The following is a 26,617-nucleotide window of genomic DNA, read 5'->3' as shown; positions in this document are numbered from 1 at the left end:
AGGGGGGGATGGGCATGAAGGAGGGCACTTTGGGGATGAGCACTGAGTGTTATGTAAAAACTAATTTGACAATAAACTATTTGTAAGAAAAAAAAAAAAAAATAATCTTCAAAAGATATTATAAATAGTTTTTAATTATTATTTTTAAGTCTGTTTATTTAAAAGAGAGCTTAGTGCATGAGCGGGAGAGAGGTAGAGAGAGAGAATACCAAGCTCTGCTGTCAGTGCAGAGCCCAATGCAGGTTTGATCCCATGAATCATGAGTCATGAACTAAACCGAGATCAAGAGTTGGACACTCAGACCCCTGGGTGGCTCAGTCGGTTAAGCATCTGACTTCAGCTCAGGTCATGATCTCATGGTTCGTGGGTTCGAGCTCCACATTGGGCTCTGTGCTGACAGCTAGCTCAGAGCCTGGAGCCTGTTTCCGATTCTGTGTCTCCCTCTCTCTCTGACCCTCCCCTGTTCATGCTGTCTCACTCTCTCAGAAGTAAGTAAAAACATTAAAAAAAATTAAAAAAAAAAAAAAGAGTTGGACACTCAATGGACTGAGACACCCAGCCTCCCCATAAGTAAAATTCTAGTGAAGTGCTTACCGCCAAGATTTTTAATCAATCCAGAAGTGTCATGTCCCTTTTGAGCCAATTCTCGGATTCTCTGTTCTTGCTTCAGTCTTTGTGCTAGCTCTTGTGCTCTTTGCATTGTCTGGAATAGCTCATTTGTCTTGAGAGTCATGATTTCCTATTAATATTGAAGGTGCACAAAGTTATTAAATGTAATTATGAAACCTGTACAGACTTAATTCTGGGTAGATATGCTACTATGTGCTAGGCACTATTCAAGATACTGGGAGAATAGTCAGGGCAAAGTTCCTTCCCTTCTGAAACTTACATTTTAGTATCTTTTTCTACAGCTGTATTAGACCACAAATTTAAGAACACTTTTACCTATTCAAGTTTATAATAAAGTTTTCAAAGGTTCTAAAACCAATGGTCAATTCCATCAGAATTCCACTAAGAGTAAAATATATTAAGAGGTAAAGCACAAGGTTTATAAGCGGTGCACGCCTGGGGGGCTCAGTTGGTTAAGTGACCAACTTCGGCTCAAGTCATGATCTTGTAGTTCATTTGAGCCCTGCATCAGGCTCTGTGCTGTCAGCTCAGAGCCTGGAGCCTGCTTTGGATTCTGTGTCACCCTCCCTCCTCTGTCCCTGCCCTCCTCTGTTTGCGTGGGCATTCTCTCTCTCTCTCTTTTTCTCTCAAAAATAAACATTAAAAAATTTTTAAGTAAAAACAAAACCAAAAAACCATTAAGGTTTATGGCCATTTCTGGCAATTCAAACACGTGATACTTTGATTTTTTCATGTATATAGTTATTTCATAGGAGTAGTTGGCTTAGCCTATTCAACATAATGAAATTAGAACACAGACCATGTACTGCTTCATCAGCTAAGTGTGGAGTGAAGGCTGCAAATGAGAAAAATCAAGAAAATGCAGGTTCTTGGCCCCATCTCCCAGCTCCAGAGGAAGAGCTCTATAGCTCTACTCTAAACCTCCCAGATCCCTGGCAATCAAATGTCACTGTGTGACATGACACTTGATGCAAGCATACCTATGCTGTCTGTACCACTTAATAGAGATGTTTTCCAAGCTAACCAGATACCTACTCTTTTTGGGGCACCTGGGTGGCTCAGTTAGTTAAGCATCTGACTCTTGATTTTGGTTCAGGTCATGGTCTCACCATTCTAAGATCAAGTCCTACATCAGTCTCTGTACTGCCCGTGGAACCTGCTTGGGCTTCTCTCTCCTCACTCTTTCTGCCCCTCCCCCACTCATACACACTCTCTCAAAATAAATAAGCTTAAAAAACTCCATTTTTTACTCTAAAATGTTAATTATAATGTAAATATTACCATGTTCATGGACTGGAAGAATTAACACTGTTAAAGTCCACTCTAACCAAAGCAATGTACAGATTCAATGCAGTCCCTATCAAAATACCAATAGTATTTTTCCCAGAAGCAGAACAAATAATCCTGAAACTTGTATGGAACCACAAAGGACCTCTCAAATAGCCAATGTAATTTGAGAAAAAAAAACAAAACTGAAGGTATCTCAATTTTGGATTTCAACCTATATATACTACAAAGCTTGATTACAAAGCTTTAGTAATCAAAATAAGATAGGAATGGCACAAAACAGACACAGATCAACAAAACAGGATAGGGTGCCTAGGAATAAAACCATGCTTATATGGTCAACTAATCTACGATACCACAGGCAAGAATATGCAATGGGAAAAAGATAGTCACTTCAACAAATAGTGCTGGGAAAACTGTACAGTTACATGCACAAGAATGAAACTGGACTACTTCTTCCACCATACACAAAAATAAATTCAAAATGGATTATAGATCTAAATTATGAGACCTAAAACCATACAACTCCATAAAGAAACATAGGTAGTAACCTTTTGGACACTGGCAACAATTTTCTAGATATGTCTCCTCGGGCAAGGGAAACAAAAGTAAAACTGCTGGGATTACAACAAAACAAAAAGCTTCTGCAAAGAAAACCATCCACAAAACAAAAAAGGGAACCTATTGAATGAGAAGGTATCTGTAAACAATATATGTGAAAAAGATTTAATATCCAAAATACATAAAGAAGTTATACAACTACACCTAAACCCCAAATAATTTTATTTTTTGAAAAAGGGCAGAAGACCCAAATAGAGGTTTTTCCAAAGACATACAGATGGCTAATAGACATAGGAAAAGATGCTCAACATCAGGAAAATGCAAATCAAAAACCATAATTATTTCATCTCACATTGGTCAGACTGGTTAAGATCAAAAAGACAAGAAATAACAAGTGTTGGTGAGGATATAGAGAAAAGGGAACCCGCATACACTGTTGGTGGGAATGGAAACCGGTAAAACCACTGTGGAAAACAATACGAACTTTCTTCAAAAAACTAAAAATAGAACTACCATACAATCCAATAATTCCACTAGCAGTATTTATCCAAAGGAAACAAGAGATATATCCACTCCTATGTTTACTGCAGCATTATTTACAATAGCCAAAATATGGAAGCAACCCAAATATACATAGGTAGATGAATGAATAAAGAAGATGAGGTGTATATATATTCTAGATTTTATTTAGCCGTAAGAAAGAATGAGATCTTGCATTTGCAATAACATGGATGGACCTAGAGAGTATTACGATAAGTGAGATAAGTCTGATGGGAAAGACAAATACCATATGAAGTCACTTACATGTGGAACCTAAAAAAATTAAATGAAAAGCCAAACAAAAACCCCCAAACACAAAAACAGACCCACATACTAGTAGTAGGAGGGATGGAGTTAGTAAATGGGTGAAGAGGAGTGGAAGGTACAGGCTTCCAGTTACGTAATGAATAAGTCATAGGGATGAAAGCTACAACACAGGGAATATAGTCAATGGTGCTATAATAGTGTGTACTGTGACAGATGGTAGCTACACTTATGAACACACGTAACATATAGGACTGTTGAATCAGTATTTTGTATAACTGAAACTAATGTAACATTGTGTGTCAACTACATTTCAATAAAACTTTTTTCATATATAAATACTTACTTCCTTTTGTTTTTGCTTAAGTAGGTCTTCTTCATACTGCTTCTGCATCTCTTCTCGTTCCCGTGCTAGACGACGCTCCTCTTCTTGTTCTTCCTTCTTTCTTTGCTGTTCTTCCAGCTGCTTCTTCCTGCGTTTCTCCTCTACCTGAGCAGTGATAGCTTTCTTGTCATAAAACATAAATCACATAAATTACTGTCACAAATTTAAAAATCCATCTTTAGTATTTGTATTCCTAAAATAAGTTTATCAGCATCAGATGATATATAATATGGTATTATATATATATGTAAAATTAAATTGTCAAATTTCCAATGTTTTTCTCCCTTCTCTCATTTGTCAAGTTCTATATATGCGTTTTCTTTAACTCTAGGAGGGCTATTAGAAGAACTAATCCAATGCTAGGTGCTTAGCATAATGCCTGGTAAGCAAGAGATAGTCTATAAATGTCTGTTCACTTGACTAACATTATTAAAATCTTTTAAATACTTTTTAATATTCTTGAAAGAGAGAGAGAGGGAGAGCACAAGTGGAGGAGGGACACAGAGAGACACGGAATCTGAAGCAGGCTCCAAGCTCTGAGCTGTCAGCACAGAGCCCAATGTGGGTCTCAAACTCATGAACCCTGAGATGACCTGAGCCAAAGTCAGATCCTCAACCGACTGAGCCACCCACACACCCAAGAGTTATGTTTTTAATTAAACTGAATTCTTCATGTATTGGTGATTTTAAAGAATTATTCAGAATTTTAAGTCCCTTTAGTGATAGACTAAAATTAGGAGAGAACTTAAATCTTATTATACTCTCCTTTCTTATGTTATCTGCTAGATTTTTCTCAATCAGAATTCTACTTTCATGCCCTATATAGTTCCCTTACAAAGAACTAATGTTCATCCTGAACAGAATTCAGGAGAACTAAACCAATGAAAAAAATAACCAATATTAACTTAAGATTTAGTGCCATTTCATATGTGCAACTTACATATTAAAGATCTCTTCTGGAAGGCAAGTGGCTGGCTGTACTACATGATACGGTCTGGTTCTTAGCATGAATGTAATTTTAATATAATGCCAGTTGAAATAAGAATTCGATTCATCACAGGATTGGACAGGGCCTGTGCTATACATTTACACTGAAATTTTAACTACCATATATTTAGGCATCCACTAGCCATGACTATTATTTATTAAGGCAAAGAACAATATCTTACAATGAAATACCTGATGTTCTAACTGTTTTTGTCGTCGCCTGTCACGTTCTTCAATCTGAGCTGGGTCCAAGAGGGCAGTCATAGAACGGAGAAAGCTGGCAAGACAGACACTTTAGCTATTCCAAACCCCCAAAAGATGGGTCTAACAAGGTGCTAAATCACTTTTGTTTCAGACATATCCTCTATTCATTTGTACTTTAAACAAAAAAGTCAAACCTGATCTCAATTAAGACATATTATAACAACAGTTCTTTTAATAAAGCACAGATTTTCTTAAACATCAATCAATACTCAAGAATAAACTTACTTTGTTTTCTGACTGTTTGCCATAGCTGTAACTCTAAGAGGTTTTGCTATATGCTCCTCCTCTGAAGGTTCAACCTGGCTTCCAGTCATAGGTGTATAAACACTGCTGATATCAGCCAGTTCCTGAGTGTCCGGAGAGACACAGAAGTACTCTGGTTGGTTGTATGTTGACCGAGAGGAGAGTTGAGACTGAGAAGCAGGATAGTTCTTTAATGAATCAAAATGCATTGCCCATCTGTCATGTTCCTCACCCTAATCATGATAAATAAGAATTACTAAGAATTTTTCCAATTGTTCTCATGTATAAAATCCTACAGAACAATCAAATTGATTTTTAAAATAATTTTTAATGTTTATTTGTTTATTCTGAGAGAGTGGGGGAGGGGCAGAGAGAGGAAAGAGAGAATCAAAGCAGACTCCACACTGTCAGCGCAGAGCCCAATGTGTGGCTAGAAACCAAGAACCATGAGATCATGACTTGAGCTAAAATCAAGAGTCAGATACTTAACCAACTAAGCCACCCAGGCACTACTCAAACATGATTTTTAAAAGTCACCACAGAGTAAAACAAGTATAATAAAATTAATGAAACTACATTCTTTACTGATTCCATATACACTTAGATAACTCGCTTCAAGAATATGAGAAATTCAAAGAATTAGGAAATTCCTAAGAAGTTACCTTTAAGAAGCTATACAAAATCACACTTACTAAACACATTTGATAAGTGTTTCAAAAGAACATCTGATAATAATTTGAATACTGTAGTCTTGTCAAATAGTTCCAGGATATTTTTAGGCTTATGATTAAAGACTTTGAAATAATTTTTTTCATCTTTATATCCACATGTATTTGCCACGTTACCTTTGGAGATGTAATTTTTTCCTCTATTTTTCTTTGCCGATCATCTTCTATTTGTTTGTTCAAATCTTCAGTCCATTTTTTCTGCTGTTCTTGTTTCATAGCACTGAAAGGATACTCCAGTGGTACTGCTTCCTAAACAAGGGTCATCAATACTGGCTAAAGTTTAGTTCTCTTTTTTCTAACTACTTTATGTTTACAAATCTTGCCAAAAACTTACACAGAGTTAAGCAGAAAGGCATTGATCTCTAAGAGAAACAGTAATTTTATTTTATTTTTTTAATGTTTTTATTTCTAGGAGAGAGAGAGAGAGACAGCGTGAGCAGGGGAGGGTGAAAGAGAGAGGGACTCTCTCTCACGTGACTCTCAGAGTCACGGACTCTGAAACAGGCTCCAGGCTCTGAGCTGGCAGTCAGCACAGAGCCCGATGTGGGGCTCGAACCCACAAACTGCGAGATCACGACCCAAGCGAAAGTCGGACGCTTAACCGACTAAGCCACCCAGGCGCCCCAAGAGGAACAGTAATTTTAAACAAAAATATTTGAGTTATACAATTAAATAAATCTATTCCAATTTTCAGAATCATACTTATATACTAGTAGAGAACATAGTAACTAAATGTGAAAAAAGTAATTTTCTAATAAAAAGTTTTTTCTAAAATAATTACAAAATTTTTAAAAATCTATCCTAATACAGTCTCATTTGGACTTTGAAAGGAGTTACTGATAATTTAAATTAGATGTAAAACATTGTTTCACATTTGGCTTCAGAATATAAGAAATACTGCCTTTGGACCAAGAGCCAGGAGGATGTAAGACAGCCAGAGGCTTTCTCTATTGAATTATAATGTCTCGCTAGAGAGCCCTCTTTTCCATTTCTACTGCTACAGCCTTATCACAATACGATGTTTCAGTAAGAAAAACGTAACTGTGTCCAAGTCAAGTCCTTGAATTCTAAGAAAAAAACAAAAATTAAAATAGTAGCATAAAAATTTGTTGTTGCTTCTTAACTTATGAAAATTTAGGATGGTCTAACAAAAAGAAAAGAATATATACTACTCAAACTGTCTTGAAATGCAACAGCTAAGCAACCAACATTTTGTTATATGAAAAACCTGCAGGACATAACTTTAAAAAGTTTGATAAACTACTAGTCATAACATATCTCATAAAGTCACTTTCTAACCTTGTTTTTAACAGAAACAATGAAAACTGATGAACTGTTTTGGTCAAAGGAAGGAAATATGTACACAAAAAGAAAAAAAATTAGTATCTCATTTATTCTCACATATTTTAAAGAGATAAAAACCATCACATTTCTTTAAGTATAAAAGAGCCACTTCAAAAGGAGCATTATCCTCAAAGTAATTCAACAATTCTACTTCTAGAAATATTATTTTGGATATCAAAATGGAAAAGAGAAGCAAATGTCCCTTTTTACCTCCTTACAAGACTTTCTCAACATGGTACTCAATCATTTTAGTCTGTCATTTGTTTCTTAAGTCTGATTTAACCAGATGTGGTTTCAAATTTCAGTAGTTACAAATTATTCAAAGTTTAGGTACAAGTCAAAATTACTCTTGAAAATTCCTAAAATCACTCATAAAATGTTTTGTATACATGTCTTTTATTTACACCTCTATGGAAAATTTAATAATCAGTTCTTAATTCTCTTCAATATAGAGAACAGAGGGCTGCTGGGGGTGGGGGGTGGGGAGATGGGCTAAATGGGTAAGGGGCATTAAGGAATCGGGGTGCCTGGGTGGCTCAGTCGGTTAAGCGTCCAACTTCAGCTCAGGTCATGATCTCACAATTCGTGGGTTCGAGCCCCGCATCAGGCTCTGTGCTGACAGCTAGCTCAGAGCCCAGAGCCTGTTTCAGATTGTGTCTCCCTCTCTCTCTGACCCTCTGCTGCTCATGCTGTCTCCTCTCAGAAATAAATAAAGGAATCTACTCCTGAAATCATTGTTGCACTATATGTTAACTTGGATACAAATTAAATATTTTTTTAAATAATTATTCAAAAAACTAATCAGTTATTAATTCTTACTTAGTTCTTACTCAAGGATGTCTTATAACTTCCTTACCACCTGAATAATTCATTTCACTTTTCTAACTTACTAGGAAGCACTTTAAATTATTATTTTCTTTTTTTACAAGTTTCCCTTAATATGCAGTCAGAGAAGTTAAAGTATGAGGACTTGGGGGCAGAAGAGAGCTGGAAAACAGAGTGCAATCTAGCTTCTGGTTACTGAGCTCATTTAACTGAAACTGGGTAAAGCAGATACATATATAACCCAAGACCTACTGTGTAACAAAGATATTTTGACCATAGTCTAGCACCTTCCTTCCATCAGGTTCTCCACAGGGTTAAGTAAAGAACCCTCTCTCCCCAGGCTCAGTCACACTTTTTCCCCATTATTCCCCTCACATTATTAACCTGAAATGTCTCTTACTTAAAAACTCCTTTTTTAAACACCCATTTTGAGCCTACTCTCAAGTGAAAGCCATGAGAGAAAACTCATTTGCATGGGTACTCACTACACTCTCCCCATAAACAATTCCTGATTTTATTAGGGTCCAAATGGAATGCTTTAGCCATCTTCAAATCATTGTTAGGAAATGTTACTTGCTCCTAATGAAAATGCTTTATGAAAGGCAGCTGCTAAATCAGAACTAAAAGCAGAGGGCGTTTTAAATGGTTCACTACAGACATGTGGTTGTTCCACTGAATTCTCTTCTCAAAGCCATCTTTAAAATTGCAGCTTTGGGAAAGGAGAACACTTACTAGTGACTGCCACGGTATAAAATAGCTCTGTTTGCCAGTCCACGATTCCCATGTCCAGATGCCAAAAGCCTCCTCACTCTAGATATTGTTCACCTACCCAATCAACAAGTAGAAAAGCCATCTGTGTAAGTACTGGGTGGTCTCTGGACACTGGACTAAAAAGCACAGAATCCTCCAAGAGGAAGAGCAGCAAAACAAAAAGCTAAAATTGCCTTTTGGGTGGGGGGGGGAGGGTTAGGGGGAGAAGGGAGAGTATTTTGAATTTGAAAATTACTTTGTTTAAAATCCTCTGGAACCAGGACTAAGTGGTGTGCATATAGCTAAAAATTCTGTGCTTATTTTCATGTGCTTATTTGCTATGTATCCATTTATCCTCTATGGAGCTATGTCTGTTCAAGTTTTCTAAAATTTAAAAAAGAGTTTTTAATACACCTAAAACTAATGTAACATTGCAGGTCAATTATACTTCAATTAAAAAAAATTTTTTTTAATAAACTAAAAAAAAAATTAAAGGAGTGCCTCAGTGGCTCAGTCGGTTGGGCGTCCAATTCTTAATTTCAGCTCAGGTCATGATCTCACACTTCATGGGTTTGAGCCCCATGTCAGGCTATGTGCTGATGGCACAGAACCTACTTGGGATTCTCTCTCTCTGTTCCTCCCCTGCTAACAAATTCTCTCAAAATAAACTTACAGAAATTTTTTAAATTTAATCATTACTGAATTGGGGGGGGGGGCGTTAAAAGACAATAGTCTAGATACAGCCCTTTATCAGGTAATCTGCAAATATTTTCTCCATGTATTTTATAATCTAACAGTAATATTTAGAGAGAACTTTTTAAAGTTTGAGAGAGAGGGGCGCCTGGGTGGCTCAGTCAGTTAAGCGTCCGGCTTTCGCTTAGGTCATGATCTTGTGGTTCGTGGGTTCGAGCCCCGCATCGGGCTCTGTGCTGACTGCCAGCTCAGAGCCTGGAGCCTGTTTCAGTCTGTGACTCCCTCTCTCTCTCTGACCCTCCCCTGCTCACGCTGTCTCTCTCTCTCTCCTAGAAATAAATTAAAAAATAAAGTTTGAGAGAGAAAGAAAGCACGAACCCATGAGCCCTGAGATTATGACCTGAGCCAGTCAGACATTTAACCAATTAAGCCACCCAGGTGCCCCCGCAGAAAACTTTTTATTTTCAAGTTAGTTAACATACAGTATAGTCTTGGCTTCAGTAGCACCCAGTGCTCATTCCAAAAAGTGCACTCCTTAATGCCAATCACCCATTTAACCCTCCCCACTTCTCTCCCAGCAACTGCTTGTTCTCTGTATTTAAGTGGTTTGCCTCCCTGTTTTTACCTTATTTGTCCTTCCCTTTCCCTATCTTCACCTGTTCAGTTTCTCAATTGAACATATGAGTGAAATCATTGGATATCTTTCTCTGATTGACTTATTTGACTTAGCATAATACCCTCCAGTTCCATCCACACTGTTGCAATGGCAAGGTTCCATTCTTTTTTCATTACCAACTAGCATTCCATTCTTTATCCATTCATCACTTGGTGGACATTTGGGCCAAAGAGGAGAACATTTGATTAAGGGTATTTATAAACTTCTTTCTTTTATAGACTGTGCTTTCAGTGTTGTGTCACTGATGCTAGCATATTTTTATATCTTGACCCCTTGATTAAATTTACCTATCATTTCTTAAAATATAAGGACAATCATTGACTTCTGAATGCTAACCTCAGCCTGTGTTCCTTGAATAAACCAAACTCATCATGATGAACCATTTAAAATTCTTTTCTTTCTTGTATTGTCTTATCAAGTTTTAGTATCAAAATTTGTCTTGTCGGCTTTGAGTATCAGGTTTTGTTTATTCTGCTCTCATAAACAACCTTGAAAAGCTTTTTCTTCTACTTTAATTATGTGGAAGAATTCACCAATAAAGACATCTGGGCCTGGAGTTTGTGAAATTTTTAATGATAGATTCCAGCTCTTCAATAAATATAGGTTCACTAAGATTTTCCATTTCATGTGCCAATTTTAGTAATTTGCTTTCCTAATATTTTTTCCATTTTCATAAATTCTCTATTGTACTGACAAAAATTGTTCATATATTCTTACTTCTTTTTTTAGGCTTATTTTTGAGAGAGAGGGAGAGCATGAATGGGGGAGCGGCAGGGGGAGAGAGGAACAAAGGATCAAAGTGGGCTCCATGCTGACAGAAGCAAGCCCAATGTGGGGGTTGAACTCAAGATCCATGAGATCATGACTTGAGCTGAAGTCAGACGCTCAACCGGCTGAGCTACCAGATGCCCCAATTCTCTTACCTTTTTAATGTCCATAGACCCTTTAGTGATATCCCCTTTTTCACTCATGCCAGTCTTCACAAGAGGTTTAGCAATTTAAACAGCTTTATAAAGGACTAATGTTGGTATCTTAATTCTACTGTACATTTATTTCCAATTTTACTAATATCCATTCTGATCTTATTATTTCCCTCCTTCTACTTGTTTTGGGTATAATTTTTGCTGTTCTTTCTCTAAATTCTTGAAATGAATTACTTAGATCATTAATATTTTGTCTTCCAGTCTTTTTCAAGAAATGCATTTAAGTCTATAAATTTTCCTCTAAGCACAGAAAACCCTTGTTTCTAGAAGCAATATTTTCATTTTCAGAGTCCAAAATATTTTTTCATTCACACAGAACTATATTGCTTAAATATTAAACATTTGGAAAATTTTTTTACTATTTACTGATATCTAGCTTAATTCCACTGTGATCAGGTAACATATTCTGTATAATTTGAACCTACAAAATTTGTTAAAATTCCATGGCCTTTCAAATTATTAATCCTCACTTTTTGTCCACAGCTGATTTAGGTTTTATTTCTATATACATGAAAAATTACTACAATTTTATTTTTTGTTTTCCAGTTCTTATGGTTTAATTTTGTCCCCTTGTCTTGCTATACAGCTAAGACCAGCCAAAAACAAATAGCAATAAGAAATATAACATCTTATCTCATTCTTTATTTTAAATGGAATACTTCTAAAATTTCTCATTTAGGAGGTTTGTTTTAGGGTTTTGTTTTTTTAACTCCAGTATAGTTAACATACAGTGTTCTATTAGTTTCAGGTGTACAATGTAGTGATTCAACAATTCTACACATTACTGAGTGCTCATCAAGTATACTTTTTTTTCTTAGTTTATTGTCAAGTTGGTTTCCATATAACACCCAGTGCTCATCCCAACAAGTGCCCTCCTCCATGCCCATCAGCCCCCACCACCTCCCCCATCAGCCCTCAGTTTATTCTCAAAAATTCAAGACTCTCTCATGGTTTGCCTCCCTCTCTCTCCCCAACTATTTTTTCCTTTCTTCTCCCCGGTGGTCCTCCGTTAAATTCTTCCTAATCCACCTATACGTGTAAACATATGGTATCTGTCCTTCTCTGCCTTATTGCACTCAGCATAACACACTCAAGTTCCATCCATGTTGCTACAAAGGCCAGATTTCATTCTTTCTCATTGCCATGTAGTATTCCATTGTGTAGATAAACCACATCTTCTTGATCCATTCATCAGTTGATGGACACTTAGGCTCTTTCCATTTTTGGCTATTGTTGAGTGCTTCTATGAACACTGGTCATCAAGTATACTCTTAATCTCCTCCACCTATTTCACCCATCCCGCCACCAACCTCCTCTCTGGTAACCACCAGTTTGTTCTCTATAGTTAGGAGTCTATTTTTGGTTACTTTTTTTCTTTGCTGGTTTCTTATATTCACATTTGGGTATGTGTATATGGTATTTGTCTTTCTCTGACTGATTTATTTCGCTTAGCATTATACTCTCTAGCTCCATCCATGTTATTGCAAATGGCAAGATTTCATTCTTTTTTATGGCTGAATAACACTCCACTGTACATATATAGCACATCTTTATCCATTCATCTGCCAATGGACACTTGGGCCTACTTCCATAATATAGGCATTGTAAGTAATACTGCAATGAACATAGGAGTGCATGTATGCTTTTAAATTAGTATTTTCATATTCTTTGGGTAAATACCCTGTAGTGTGATTACTGGATCATACAGTAGTTCAATTTTTAATTTTTGGAGCATACTGTTTTCCACAGGGGCTGCACCAGTCTGCATTCCCATCAACAGCACATGAAAGTTCCTTTTTCTCCACATCCTCACCAATACTTGTGGTTTTGATTTGCATTTCCCTGATGGTGAGTGATGCTAAGTATCTTTTCATATGTCTTTTGGTCATCTGTATATCTTCTTTGGAGAAATGTCTGTTCATGTCTCCATGTTTCATTTTTTGAATTAGATTATTTGGTTTTCATGGTGCTGAGTTTGCATAAGTTCTTTACCTATTTTGTATACTAAACCTTTATCAGTTTTGTCATTTGCAAATATCTTCTCCCACTCAGTAGGCTGTCTTTTAGTTTTGTTGATTATCTCCTTTGCTGTACAGGAGCTTTTTATTTTGATGAAGTCCCAATAGTTTATTTTTGCTTTTGTTTCCCTTGCCTGAGAAGACATCTTAAAAAAATGTTGCTATGGCCGATGTCACAGAAATTATAGCCTCTGCTCCCTTCTAGGATTTTTATGGTTTCAAGCCTCACGTTTTGGTCCTTAATCCGTTTTAACTTTATTTTTGTGTGTGGTGTAAGAAAGTGGTTCAGTTTTTCCAACATGTGGTGATTTGTTTTTTAAATACTCAGTTGGAAATTCCTTCAGACAAATTTCCTGAGGCAGTTCCTTAATGAACTGGCGTTAAATTTTATCAAATGCTTTTTGTGCACCTATTGAAATGTTTTCTTTTATTATTAAAATGGTATATTATACTTGTAGATTTTATTTTATTTTGCAGTCTATAAGAAAATGGATTTTTTTCTCCAAATTTTTATTTTTAATTAAAATATAGCATAATACTGGTTTCAGGGATAGAAATTAGTGATTCGTAACTTAGATATAACACCCAGTGCTCACCATAACAAGTGCCCTCCTTAATATCTATCACCCGTTTAGCCCATTCCACCCCACCTGCTCCTCCATCAACCCTCAGTTTGTTCTCTATCTTTAAAGTCTCATACAGTTTGCTTCTCTCTCTTTCTTCTCTTTTGTGGATTTTGAAGTATTTCCTTAACTATCTAGCAAAAATCTGCCTTAGTCATGATATATTATTACCTTTAGATAATATTTTCTTAATTATTCCTGAACACCTAAATATATTTATATAATATATTTCTTTACTATTCCTGAACAAAATAAACCTTATTTTCCTTCTTTGCTTTGAATTTTTCTGGCTTTAATATCAAGTTTACACAGTCTTATAGAATGAACTGAGAGCTATTCCTTATTTTTACTGCCTGTGCATCTGAATAAAGTTTGGTAGAAACTATCAGTAAAACCACTTGTACATTTTGCAACTCTTGTGGGAAAATCTAACTAGATCTACATATAACAGTAACAGAGCTATTCAAGCTTTCTGTTTCTTTTTAAGTCAGTTAAGTTATAAGTTTTTACAGTAATTTCTCCATTTCACAAAGGTTTTCAGAATTGTTGGTATAAGATATCCATTACCGATTTACTCTCTGTAATTATGCCATTTTCTCTCATAATTTTACCTTCTTGATCAATCTTTTCTAGAGATTTGCTACTTCTTTAAAACAGGCAGCTTTTGGCTTTATGTTAGGACTGGTACGCCTATTTTCATAATTTCTTCTAATTTATTCTGTTGTTCTTGGGGCACCTGGGTGGCTCGGGTGGTTAAGTGTCCAACTTCAGCTCAGGTCATGATCTCACAGTATGTGAGCTGGAGCGCCGCACTGGGCTCTGTGCTGACAGCTTGGAGACTGGAGCCTGCTTCAGATTGTGTCTCCCTCTCTCTGCCCCTTCCCCGCTTGTGTGCACATGCACATGCTCTCTCTCAAAAATAAACATTAAAAATATTCTATTGTTCTAACTTTAGACACCTAGCATACTGATTTAAAGGTTTTCTTTTTTAATACACTTTCTCTTGAACTTTTAAGGTGTTTCTGATGTGTGTATCCATTATTCTGTTCCAAGTATTTGTGATTTCCATTATGACTTTTTTACTTAAGTTATTCAGTAGTGTGATTTTTAATTTCCAAATATGTCTGTAGTAGTTAAAACCCTCTTTTTGTTAGTAACTTCTAAGTTACTTGTAGTTAGAGATCACTATAAAATAGCTATTTAAATTTTACCTGAGCCTTTCTTTATGGCCTAACACAAATCACTTTTTGTAAATATCCACGTGTGCCTGAGAAAAATATTTCCCAACTGTTGTACAAGGAACCTGATAGATGTCACCTGTGATCAATTTGCTGTTCTTGCTGATTTCTATGCTGAAGTCTCTCTTTAAAGCATTTATAAACTTCTCTGAAGTTTTAACAATTTCTCAGGTATTCAAGTATTTACTTGAGTTTACCAAATTTTGCTTCATATATTTTATTAGATTTATGCATATTAAAAATTGCTATACGTTCTTGGGGCACCTGGATGGCTCAGTCAGTTGGGCGTCCAACTTCAGCTCAGGTCATGATCTCACAGTTCGTGGTTCGAGCCCCGCATCGGGCTCTGTGCTGACAGCTGGCTCAGAGCCTGGAGCCTGTTTCAGATTCTGTGTCTCCCTCTCTCTGACCCTCCCCTGTTCACGCTCTCTCTCAGGAAAAAAAAAACATTAAAAAAAAATGCTATACCTTCCTGATATGTTAGTCTATCCTCACCATCCCTAACAATGTCTTTAAAAAAATTTTTTTTAACATATATTCATTTTTGAGAAACAAGAGTGTGAGTGGGGGAGGGGCAGAGAGAGAGGGAGACAGAGTCCAAAGCAGGCTCCAGGCTCTGAGCTGTCAGCACAGAGCCCGACATGAGGCTTGAACTCACAAACCACAAGATCATGATCTGAGCTGAAGTTGGCCGCTTAACCTGGTAGCCCCAGTTGGTTTTTTTGTTTTTTTTTTCATATCTGTTTATTTTTGAGACAGCACAAGGAGGGGAGGGACAGTTGGAGGGTGACAGAGGATCCCTAGGGGGCTCTGCACTGACAGCAGTGATCCCAATGTGGGGCTCAAACTCAAGAACCATGAGATCATGACCTGAGCCAAAGTTGGATGCTCAGCTAACTGATCCACCCAGGTGCTCCAGCATTTTTTTTAATCCTATTGTTTTCAACCTTGCTGTGTTCTTATACTTCAGGTGTGTCTTGTATCCTAGATAGTATCTAGACTTTTTTATTCCAATTAGTTAATTGATGAGTATTAGTTCACTTAGATTTATACTTACTGACGTATTTGGTCCTATTTCTAGAATCTTAATCTTACATTTCAGTTTTTCCCACTTTATTTTTAAGGCTCTCTTTAAATTTTTGATATTAGATATCTTTTTTTTTTTTTTGAGGTTTATTTTATTTATGAGAGAGGCAGAGAGAACATGAGTGAGGTAGGGGCAGAGAGATGGGAGACAGAAGATCAGAAGGTTTATCTGATGCCCCTAGATATCATCTTCTAATAAAAACTTTAGTATGTTCTCATATCCTTTGACCTGGTCATCCTCTGCCAACCCATCAAGGCTGGTATTAACAAAACTTTTCTTAGTTATTACGGACATATTTATTGTAAAGATAACAATCAACTCTACCAAGGTAAATGATCACAAATCTCTTGCAGCATCCCTGAATTTACCTTACCTTTTGGTTAAGCACTTCATTCAAAACTGTTTTCAATGTGGGCCTTTTAATAAAAATCTTCAGAGGACTTTAATGCCTGAGGATATTTTATTGTCTACTCCTATTTGAAGGATAGTTTAAGCTAGGTATTAAATATTAAGTTTTAGGTTCTTTTCCATCAACTTTGAAAATATGATTCTACAGTTACATTGTACCCAGTATCTCTGTCAAAAAATATGCTCCCCCCTCCCCATCAAAGCTCATGATTGTTCTTTTTTGTGCTGGCTTGCTCTTTCTTTTTGAAAGCTTTGAGAATTTCTTGCTCTTTCATATTCTTAAACTTCAGGTTAGTATGTGTACTGAGGTTTTTTGGTGCTCTTTGGCCCTTTAAATCTGAGGTCAGTTAAATGATCTCAACTACTTTTTCAAATATTTCCTCTCCTCTCCATATTTCCCTCATTTGAGCTTCTTATTATCTGAATGTCAGCATTTTTATCTTTATTCTCATACTGCCTTAAAATTGTTTTCCTTATTTGTCTTTTTCCTTTTCAAGATATTTTCTAAATATGGCTTTCTAATTATTTATTCACTCCCTAGCTATCTCATTCCTACTATTTATCATCTATTGTATGTTTCACACCTTAACTTTCTGCTTCATTGTCTCTGTTTCATGTTCTCATTTATATTTTCCCTTACTTCTTTTATTATTTCAATCAGACTAAATTTATTGATTCATTTGTCCTAAGATTTCTGCTTCTGTTAAGACTCTGATATCCTCTACACTGTTTTTCCTTTGAAACAGTTGTATTCCCCCAATGTTTCTGTTGTCTGCATGAGTTAATTTTTGTTCTGGCATTATCAACCAAACCTATCCAGCAACCAACAGTCTATATATATTTAGTGGTAGGAATGGCAAAGAGCAGACCAGTCCTAGTGTGGAAAGTTAAGGAAAGTTAAACTACAATCACTCCAATCCCTTCAGAGCTTCTTCTTTAGGAACACTCCTTAGATTGTAATTGTAACTCACAGTGAGTATGAACAGGATGGGACAGAGCAGTCTCCATCTGATTTTCCCAGTTCCTTCAAAGAAATAAAATTTAAGCAAGGACTGGCCCAGAATTTTATTCTAGAGGACAACTAGAACAGAGTCCTGATTTATAGTAAATATAGGGTGAGGCACTGTTTAATTAAGACAATGACATGAGGGGATGGAAGGAAGCAAGTTAACAAGATCAGAACTAGAACATTTCCTATTGATCTTCCCACAGAGATGCTGGGTTAACTTCTACCACAGGCTACCTACCAACCCAACAAACCAAATACAATATCCCTCCCTCAGTTTTTCCAGTATCTTAGGAACTGATCTTAATGGGAGGTAGTAGCACTTTACAACCAAAGTTCAATACCTTGAGATCAAGGGATCTTAGTTTTTTGTTTTTAAAGATTTCACTTTTAAGTCATCTCTACACCCAACGTGAGGCTCAAACTCACAACCCTGAGATCAAGAGTCACATACTCCACTGACTGATCCAGCCAGGGACTCTGGGATTGTAGTATTTTTAAGTTTATAAAAGCTTATTTGTTGTCAATAATTTTCTGCTTGACTTTTATTTTTGGTTTTTCTTTTATATTATAGCAAATGTAAATGCTCTGTTGACATCTGAAAATCTGACAGGCGCTATTTGTAGAAAATAAAATTACTGATACTTTTATTGTCCAAATAATTTGATAATACCTTGGTAAAAATGCGCCTCAACTTCTCCTATTTATTTTTGGCTTATGAGTCACAAAAATCATTATTTTCACATCTTTATTACTGACTCTATTTCTTTTTAATTTTTTTAAATGTTTACTTATTCTTGAATGAGAGAGAGACAAAGCATGAGCAGGGGAGGGGCACAGAGAGAGGGAGGTACAGAATCCAAAACAGGCTCCAGGTTCTGAGCTGTCAGCACAGAGCCTGATGCAGGGCTTGAACTTAAAAACTGCGAGATCATAACCCAAGCTGAAGTTGGCAGCTTAAGTGACTAAGCCACCCAGGTGCACCTACTTACTATTTTTTATCAAAAATAAAATACTGTGTTAACAGCCTTCTCTCCCAAATTAACATTTCCAAATTACAAGCAATTTTGCTTTTTAATTTTACATTTTGATTGGCTTTGATAATCAATTTTTAATAATGTATAATTTTATTTTAGGTGTATCTCTTAAGCAGCAAGTCTTTGGGGTTCTCATACTTCTGCTTTTATTTTTTATTTTTTATTTTTTTTTTAATGTTTTTATTTCTAGGAGAGAGAGAGAGAGCGTGAGCAGGGGAGGGTGAGAGAGAGAGGGAGTCACAGACTGAAACAGGCTCCAGGCTCTGAGCTGGCTGTCAGCACAGAGCCCGACGCAGGGCTTGAACCCACGAATTGCAAGATCATGACCTAAGCGAAAGTCGGACGCTTAACCGACTAAGCCACCCAGGCGCCCCACTTCTGCTTTTAAATAAAAGATTTTTTGACCTTTCAGAATTGATTTCTGTTTTCTTGTTATAACTATTTATTTTCTGTTGTACAGATTACATAAGTATTCTCTTTATAAACAAGTATTACCTTTGCTTTCTACATTCTTAAACCTTTATGAGTTTCAGAATCATAATTAACTTACTTTTGTGACCCAGAAATAATCTTTAAACACTTGTTTTAAAAAAAAGTATCAGGAAGGATCCTTGGGAGGAATACTTTTACACATTCTTGTAGGTCTGAACATATCTTCATGTTCCCTTTATAAACGTGTGAACATATCGTTTAGGCAATAAATTCTTCTGCCTCAGTCTATTTATTAAACATTTATAAATATTGCTCTATTATCTATATAAAAGAAATCTGAGGATAACTTCATTTTTGTTCTGTGACTACTTCTTATGTTTAAATTCTTGAAAAAGTCTATTCTTAAAATTTTAACACCTATTAGAAATTTAAAAATGAAATCAGCCTCTTTTTATTCATTAAAAAATATTTTTCTGTTGTATAAAGTTTCTTCTCTGATACTGTTATTCACACTTATCTGTTGTTTTCTTCTTAAAAAAAACCTATCAATCAAGATTGTATCTTTATAAGCTATTTGTAAACTATGTCAGACTTTTCATTCCTTTTAAAAATTCTATCTATATTCAGGGAGTGCCCCCACACTGATTTCTTCATCTTCCTGTGAGTCAATTTATTTCATTATCAAATCTTTTTTCTTTCCTGCTACTATATTCTTAGTTTTCTACTACTTTCACCTTGAGCCTATTGTTATACAAGGATTTCCCAAATCACTTCAAATCCTTCATGGAATAAGGCAGAAATAAATAAAAACTAAGTCAAGGTTTCCTTTAAAACTTCCTGTTTCATAAAATAGGACACATTTCTTACATGAGATTTTCCTGAGTACTTACCTTTCTAGTGTGAATATTTTCATAGTCTCCATTTTTGCCCCATTTCCCCCTCCTCAAACAAGGATTTATCTAGGTCTACTATTATTGGTAATTAGGAAGTGCAAGTTAATCTTAATGCTCTCCTACACCTGTTGAGGTGTTAGTAAATTTGGCCTCTTATTCTAAAACTGGATACACAGATCTGTGAGGATCTTCATGGAACATTAACAATTCCACTTTCTTATTCTAGCTAACTATTCAATCTTTTTGGTAAGGCAAAGAGACCCACCTAATTCTCCTTCCAGGGAGTTCAATTTTGGAGAACTGAGACAGAGTTCCCTTGATTCGAAGACTGCCTCGTATAGAGAGGCAAAGGGAAGCTTTGGCCAGGACTGGCTCATTTTGGTCAGGCTGTTGTATTTCTTTGTTTTGAAATAAGGCCATCAATGGACTGGGACTTGGTTACAACTTAGTCACATCCCAGTTCTGCTGTGGGAAGGGCCTCATAATCCACAAACATTATTCTTAGGATTCTAAAGTAAAATGATAACAGAAGGAATATAAATGTTCCATGATTACATTTTTATTTTACTGGGTTATGACCTATATTTTAAAAATCTTTCCCTGTTAGTGATATAAACGCATTAAAATTCATGAACTCTGAACTATGCTATATTGGGCTCTTCCTGGTGCATGACATGGACAGAAATGTTTTTGGCATTATCTTTTATATCCTTTTCCATTTCAGAAATATTATATAATATTTTAAGTCAAAGTCAAAAAAGGAATTAATCCATATATGTTACCAGCTATGATTACGCATACATATGAATGTCTTGGACATTATTGCAGATCAATATTGGTGTATCTACTTGTTTTTTTTTTTGTAGAATTGTTTTGTTTTTTAACATCTATTTATTGTTGAGAGACAGAGCATGAGCAGGGGAGGGGCAGAGAGAGAGGGAGACACAGAGCTTGGAGAAGCAGGCTCCAAGCTCTCAGCGTCAGCACAGAGCCCAATGCAGGGCTCAAACCCACAAACCGCAAGATCATGACCTGAACCGAAGCTGGATGCTTAAATGACTGAGCCATCCAGGTGCCCCTGTGTATCTACTTGTTAAGAAAACAATATAATACAGAGGCGCCTGGGTGGCTCAGTTGGTTAAGAAACAACATAGTATCAGAAGGATCTAAACAAATTCATGTGCCAAACGATGATCATCACCTTCAAGATTCCACAAAAAAATTGAAATGTTAGAATAAACAAATTTAGCAAAGTTGCAGGATACAAAACCAACATAGAAAAATCAGTCACACTTCTTTCTTTTTTTTTTTGTTTTAATTTTTTTTTTATTTATTTCTAGGAGAGAGAGAGACAGCGTGAGCAGGGGAGGGTCAGAGAGAGAGAGGGAGACACAGACTCCAAAATAGGCTCCAGGCTCTGAGCTGGCATTCAGCACAGAGCCCAACGCAGGGCTCAAACCCACGAACCGCGAGATCATGACCTAAGCGAAAGTCGGACACTTAACTGACTAAGCCACCCAGGCGCCCCCCTTTTTTTTTTTTTTTTTTTTAAGTAGGCTTCATGCTCAGCATGGAGCTCAATACAGGGCTTGAACTCACAACCTTGAGGTCAAGACCTGAGCTGATATCAAGAGTCTGACATTTAACTGACTGAGCCACCCAGGTGCCCCCACTCACATTTTTGTGTTAACAATGAACAAACTGGGAAAAGAAAATTAAGAAAACAATTCCACAGGGTTCCTGGATGGCTCTGTTAGTTGAATGTCCATCTCTTGATGTTGACTCGGGTCATGGTCTCATGATTCATGGGTTCAAGTCCCACCATCAGGCTCTGTGCTGATAATGCAGAGTCTGTTTGGGATACTCTCTCTCTCTCTGCCCCTCCCATGTGTTCACTCTTTCTCTCAAAATAAGTAAATAAACTTTAAAAAAATTCCATGTATGATAGCACCAAAAATAAAATACCTAGGAGTAAGTAAGCAAAAGATGTGTACACTGAAAACTATAAAACACTGCTGAAGGAAATTAAAGAAAGCACAAATAAATGGAAAGATACTCTGGGTTCATGAATCAGAAGACTTAATATTATCGGGGCGCCTGGGTGGCTTAGTCGGTTAAGCGTCCGACTTTCGCTTAGGTCATGATCTCGCGGTTCGTGGGTTCGAGCCCCGCGTCGGGCTCTGTGCTGACTGCCAGCTCAGAGCCTGCAGCCTGTTGCAGTCTGTGACTCCCTCTCTCTCTGACCCTCCCCTGCTCACGCTCTCTCTCTCTCCTAGAAATAAGTAAAAAAAAAAAAAAAAAAAAAAAAAACATTAAGAAGACTTAATATTATCAAAATTACCGAAACTGATCTAAAGATTCAACACAACCCCTATGAAAAACTTGATGCATATTGCAGAAATAAAAAAATCCACCCTAAGATTCCTATGGCATCTCAAGAAAGCCTGAGAGCTACAACAATCTTTAAAAAGAACAAAGTTGGAGAAGTCACACTTCATGCTTTCAAATCCTACTACAAATACATGACAACTAAGAGTGAGACAGTCACATAAAGAGACATACAGAACAATGGAATGTAATGGAGTGCCCAAAATTAAACTCTCGCATGTACAGTCAAATGATTTTTGACCATCATGCCAAGACTATTCAACTGAGAAAGGACAATCTTTTCAAATAAATGGTGCTGAGAAAACTGGATACAAAGGAAAAATATGTGAACAAATAAAACTAGACCCTTGTCTTTCACTATACTCAAAAATTAACTGCAACTGAATCAAAGGCCTAAACATAAGAACTGAACCTATAAAAAATATTAGAAGAAAACATAGGGGAAAACTTCCAAATCAGATTTGGCAATGATTAGGACACAAAAACCACAGGTGACAAAGGAAAAAGATAAAAGGAACATCATCAAAATTAACTTTTCTGCATCAAAAGACTCTATCAAGAAAGTGAAAAGGCAACATAAAGAATGGTACAAAATATTTGCAAATCATGTATCTGATTAGGTATTAATACCCAGAATACATAAAGAACGCCCACAACTCAACAACAAAAAACCCAATTCAAAAATGGGCAAAAACACAAATGTATGGCCAATTAATCTTTTTAAATGTTTTTTTTTTTTTTAATTTATTTCTAGGAGAGAGAGAGAGAGACAGCGTGAGCAGGGGAGGGTCAGAGAGAGAGGGAGTCACAGACTCAGAAACAGGCTCCAGGCTCTGAGCTGGCAGTCAGCACAGAGCCCGACGCGGGGCTCGAACCAACAAACCGCAAGATCATGACCTAAGCGAAAGTTGGACACTTAACCGACTAAGTCACCCAGGCGCCCCTGTATGGCCAATTAATCTTTGACAAAGCGAAAAAGAGTATCCAATGGAAAAAAGACAGCCTCTTTAACAGATGGTGCTGGGAGAACTGGACAGCAACATACAAAGAAAGAAATAGATCACTTTCTTACACCATACACAAAAATAAGCTCAAAATGGATGAAGGACCTGAATGTAAGACAGGATATCATCAAAACCCTAGAGGAGAAAGCAGGAAACAACCTCCTTGAACTCAACCACAGCAATTTCTCACTTGACACATCCCCAAAGGCTAGGGAATCAAGAGCACAAAAATGAACTACTGGGACCTCATCACGATAAAAAGCTTCGGCATAGCAAAGGAAACAATCCATAAAACTAATAGGCAACTGACGGAATGGTAAAAGATAGTTGCAAATGACATATCAGAGGCTAGTATCCAAAATCTATAAGGAACTCAACAAAGTCCATACCCGAAAAACAAATAATCCAGTGAAGAAATGGGCAGAAGTGATGAAAAGACACTTTTCCAAAGAGGACATCCAGATGGCCAACAGACACATAAAACATTGCTCAGCGTTATCAGAGAAATACAAATCAAAACCACACTGAGATACTACCTCACACCAGTCAGAGTGGCTAAAATGAGCAAATCAGAGGACTCTAGATGCTGGCGAGGATGTGGAGAAACGGGCACCCTCCTACACTGTTGGTGGGAATGTAAACTTGTGCAGCCCCTCTGGAAAACAGTGTGGAGGTTCCTCAAAAAATTAACAATAGAACTCCCCTAGGACCCAGCAATAGCACTGCTAGGAATTTACCCAAGGGATACAGAAGTGCTGATGCATAGGGGCACATGTACCCCAATGTTCATAGCAGTGCTTTCAATAGCCAAATCATGAAAAAAGCCTAAATGTCCATCAACTGATGAATGGATCAAGATGTGGTTTATATATACAATGGAATACTACATGGCCATGAGAAAGAATGAAATCTGGCCATGTGTAGCAATATGGATGGAACTCGAGGGTGTTAAGCTGAGCGAAATAAGTAAGGCAGAGAAGGACAGATACCATATGTTTTCATTTATAAGTGGAACAGGAGAAACTTAACGCAGGACCATGGAAGAGGCGAAGGGGGAAAACAGTTGGGGAGAGGGAGGGAGGCAAACCATGAGAGACTCTTGAATACTGAGAACAAACTGAGGGCTGATGAGGATAGGAGAGAGGGGAAGGAGGGTGATGGGCATGAAGGAGGGCACTTGTTGGGATGAGCACTGGGTGTTATATGGAAGCCAACTTGACAAAAAACTAAAAAAGAAGAAAAAAAAACCCAAAAATGGGCAAAAAGCTTGACATTCCTCCAAAGAAGACACAAAGATGGCCAATAAGCATATGAAAAAATGTTCAACATCACCAATCATTAAGGAAATGTAAACCAACATTATAACGAGCTACAACTTCACATCTATTAGGTCAGTTATTACAAAAAAGCTTGCGAGGATGTGGAGAAATCAGAACCCTTGTGCACTGCTGATGGAAATGTGCAATGGTAGAGCAACTATGGAAAACAGTATAGTAGTTAAATATAAAATTACTAAATGAAAACTGGTAAAAATCTAACAAAAAAGTTAAATATAAAATTATCATATGATGCAGCAATTCCATGTATGGATATATACACAAAAGAACTAAGATTGGGGCCTCAGAGATTATTTGTACACCAATGTTCATAGCAGCATTATTCCACAATAGCCAAAAAGGGATAACAACTCAAATGTCCATCAACATTTGGTTGGATAAACAAAATGTAGTATTATAAATACAATGAAATATTATTTAGCTTTAAAAAGGAATGAGATTCTGATATATGCTACAACATGGATAAACCCTGAAAGCATTATAAATGAAGTATGTCAGACAGAAAAGGGCAAATATTAAATAATTCCACTTAAAGGTATCTAGAATAGTCAAATTCACAGACAAATTAGAATGACTGCCAGTAGCTAGGGTTGGGGGGGCGGGGGGAAGGAATGGGGAGTTGACTGTTTAATGGATAGTTTCAGTTTGGAATGATGAAAAAACTCTGAAGGTGGACAGTGGTAATGGTTGACTGACAATGTGAATGTACTGAATTCCTCTACATTGTACACTTAAAAATGATAAAATGGTAAATTCTATGTTATGTGTATTTTACCACAATAAAAAAAGGTTAAAAAGAAAAAAAAAACACATATAATTTTTTATTGGCCAAATGTAGAACTACAGTATGGTGGTAGCAATAAGAAACTTAGCAGAGTGATAACCTCACTTTTCTTCCCCATGTTAGAGAATGCATTCAAATATACTCCCTTCACTTAAAAAGCTTCCCAGCAAGGGGTAGTGATTAGGGAAAGTCAAGTCTGCATGGAGGTGAGGTATTCTCAAAACATCTGAGGCTAGAAGTAAATTTCTTAGAAACACAAAAGTAGTTTAAAATTACACAGTGTAGGGGCGCCTGGGTGGCTCAGTTGCTTAAGCGTCCAACTCTTGACACTAGCTCAAGTCATGATCTCACAGTTCGTGAGTTCAAGCCTCCAGTTGGGCTGTGCTGGCAGTGCACAGCCTACTTGGATTTTCTCTCTCTACCCCTCCCCTGCTCTTTCTCACAAAATAAATAAACTTTAAAAAAAGAAAGAAGGGAAGCTGGTCAGAGAATTGACCCTGAAGAGCCTCAGGCTCGAAAAGGATCTGCTTTGTAAGTTACAAATAAGAGTAAACCTTCATTGAGTATTCGCTATCTGCCAGCCAATGTTCTAATAAGCACTTTATATGCATTACATGTTTTAATAAAATTGGCCTTGGTGACTCTGCCTACAACCAAATTTTTGCTCTTCTTAATTCCACAAGGTTAACTTAATAGTATAAACAGTCTGGCTATGGCATGGATGTCTGAAACCAACTGCTTTCAGATATTTAAGTAAGGTCTTTTAAAATTACACAGTTAAATTTATTTCCCCTCAACAGCATCTCTCCAATAAACTACTACATGCATACACATAAGTGCATAAAAACTGCATTTAAATAGTAAAAAGAAGAGTAGATAATGATACCCTTTAACCCTTTAAGCCTTACATTTAGTCCAACCTTACATTTGTTAATGTAAAATTATCAATGACTATAAAACTCTGTTATAGGCAAGTCAGCCCCATATGGAACCCCATACTTTTAGTGTTTTATTTTCTAGTCCTTCTCCCACCCCAATTCCCACCTCTGACTCTAAAATATAAATAATTTTGGGGCGCCTGGGTGGCTTAGTCGGTTAAGCGTCCGACTTTCGCTTAGGTCATGTTCTCGCAGTTCGTGGGTTCGAGCCCCGCGTCGGGCTCTGTGCTGACTGCCAGCTCAGAGCCTGGAGCCTGTTTCAGA

The 26,617-nt window shown here is 36.8% G+C and overlaps 1 protein-coding gene across 1 annotated transcript in view; it reads right to left on the bottom strand.

Moving 5' to 3' along the window:
* Positions 1 to 594: 594 nt before the first annotated feature.
* LOC120248967 (coiled-coil domain-containing protein 66-like) overlaps positions 595 to 26,617 on the bottom strand; it is a gene marked incomplete at its 3' end in the record, with an annotated part of 43,696 nt that continues 17,673 nt past the window's right edge. Inside the window, exons 9-13 of the mRNA XM_039257436.1 lie at positions 6,007 to 6,138; positions 5,144 to 5,394; positions 4,847 to 4,931; positions 3,629 to 3,790; positions 595 to 739 (exon numbers count right to left, since the gene is read on the bottom strand). Of these exons, the coding sequence (XP_039113367.1) occupies positions 595 to 739; positions 3,629 to 3,790; positions 4,847 to 4,931; positions 5,144 to 5,394; positions 6,007 to 6,138 (775 nt within the window). The remainder of the gene's footprint in view (positions 740 to 3,628; positions 3,791 to 4,846; positions 4,932 to 5,143; positions 5,395 to 6,006; positions 6,139 to 26,617) is intronic.

The sequence above is a fragment of the Hyaena hyaena genome, unplaced genomic scaffold (genome assembly GCF_003009895.1).
Source record: "Hyaena hyaena isolate Hyena2069 unplaced genomic scaffold, ASM300989v1 scaffold_618, whole genome shotgun sequence".
Taxonomy (NCBI): domain Eukaryota; kingdom Metazoa; phylum Chordata; class Mammalia; order Carnivora; family Hyaenidae; genus Hyaena; species Hyaena hyaena.
Note: the sequence above shows the minus strand (reverse complement) of the source record. Positions and strands in the feature narration are given on the sequence as shown.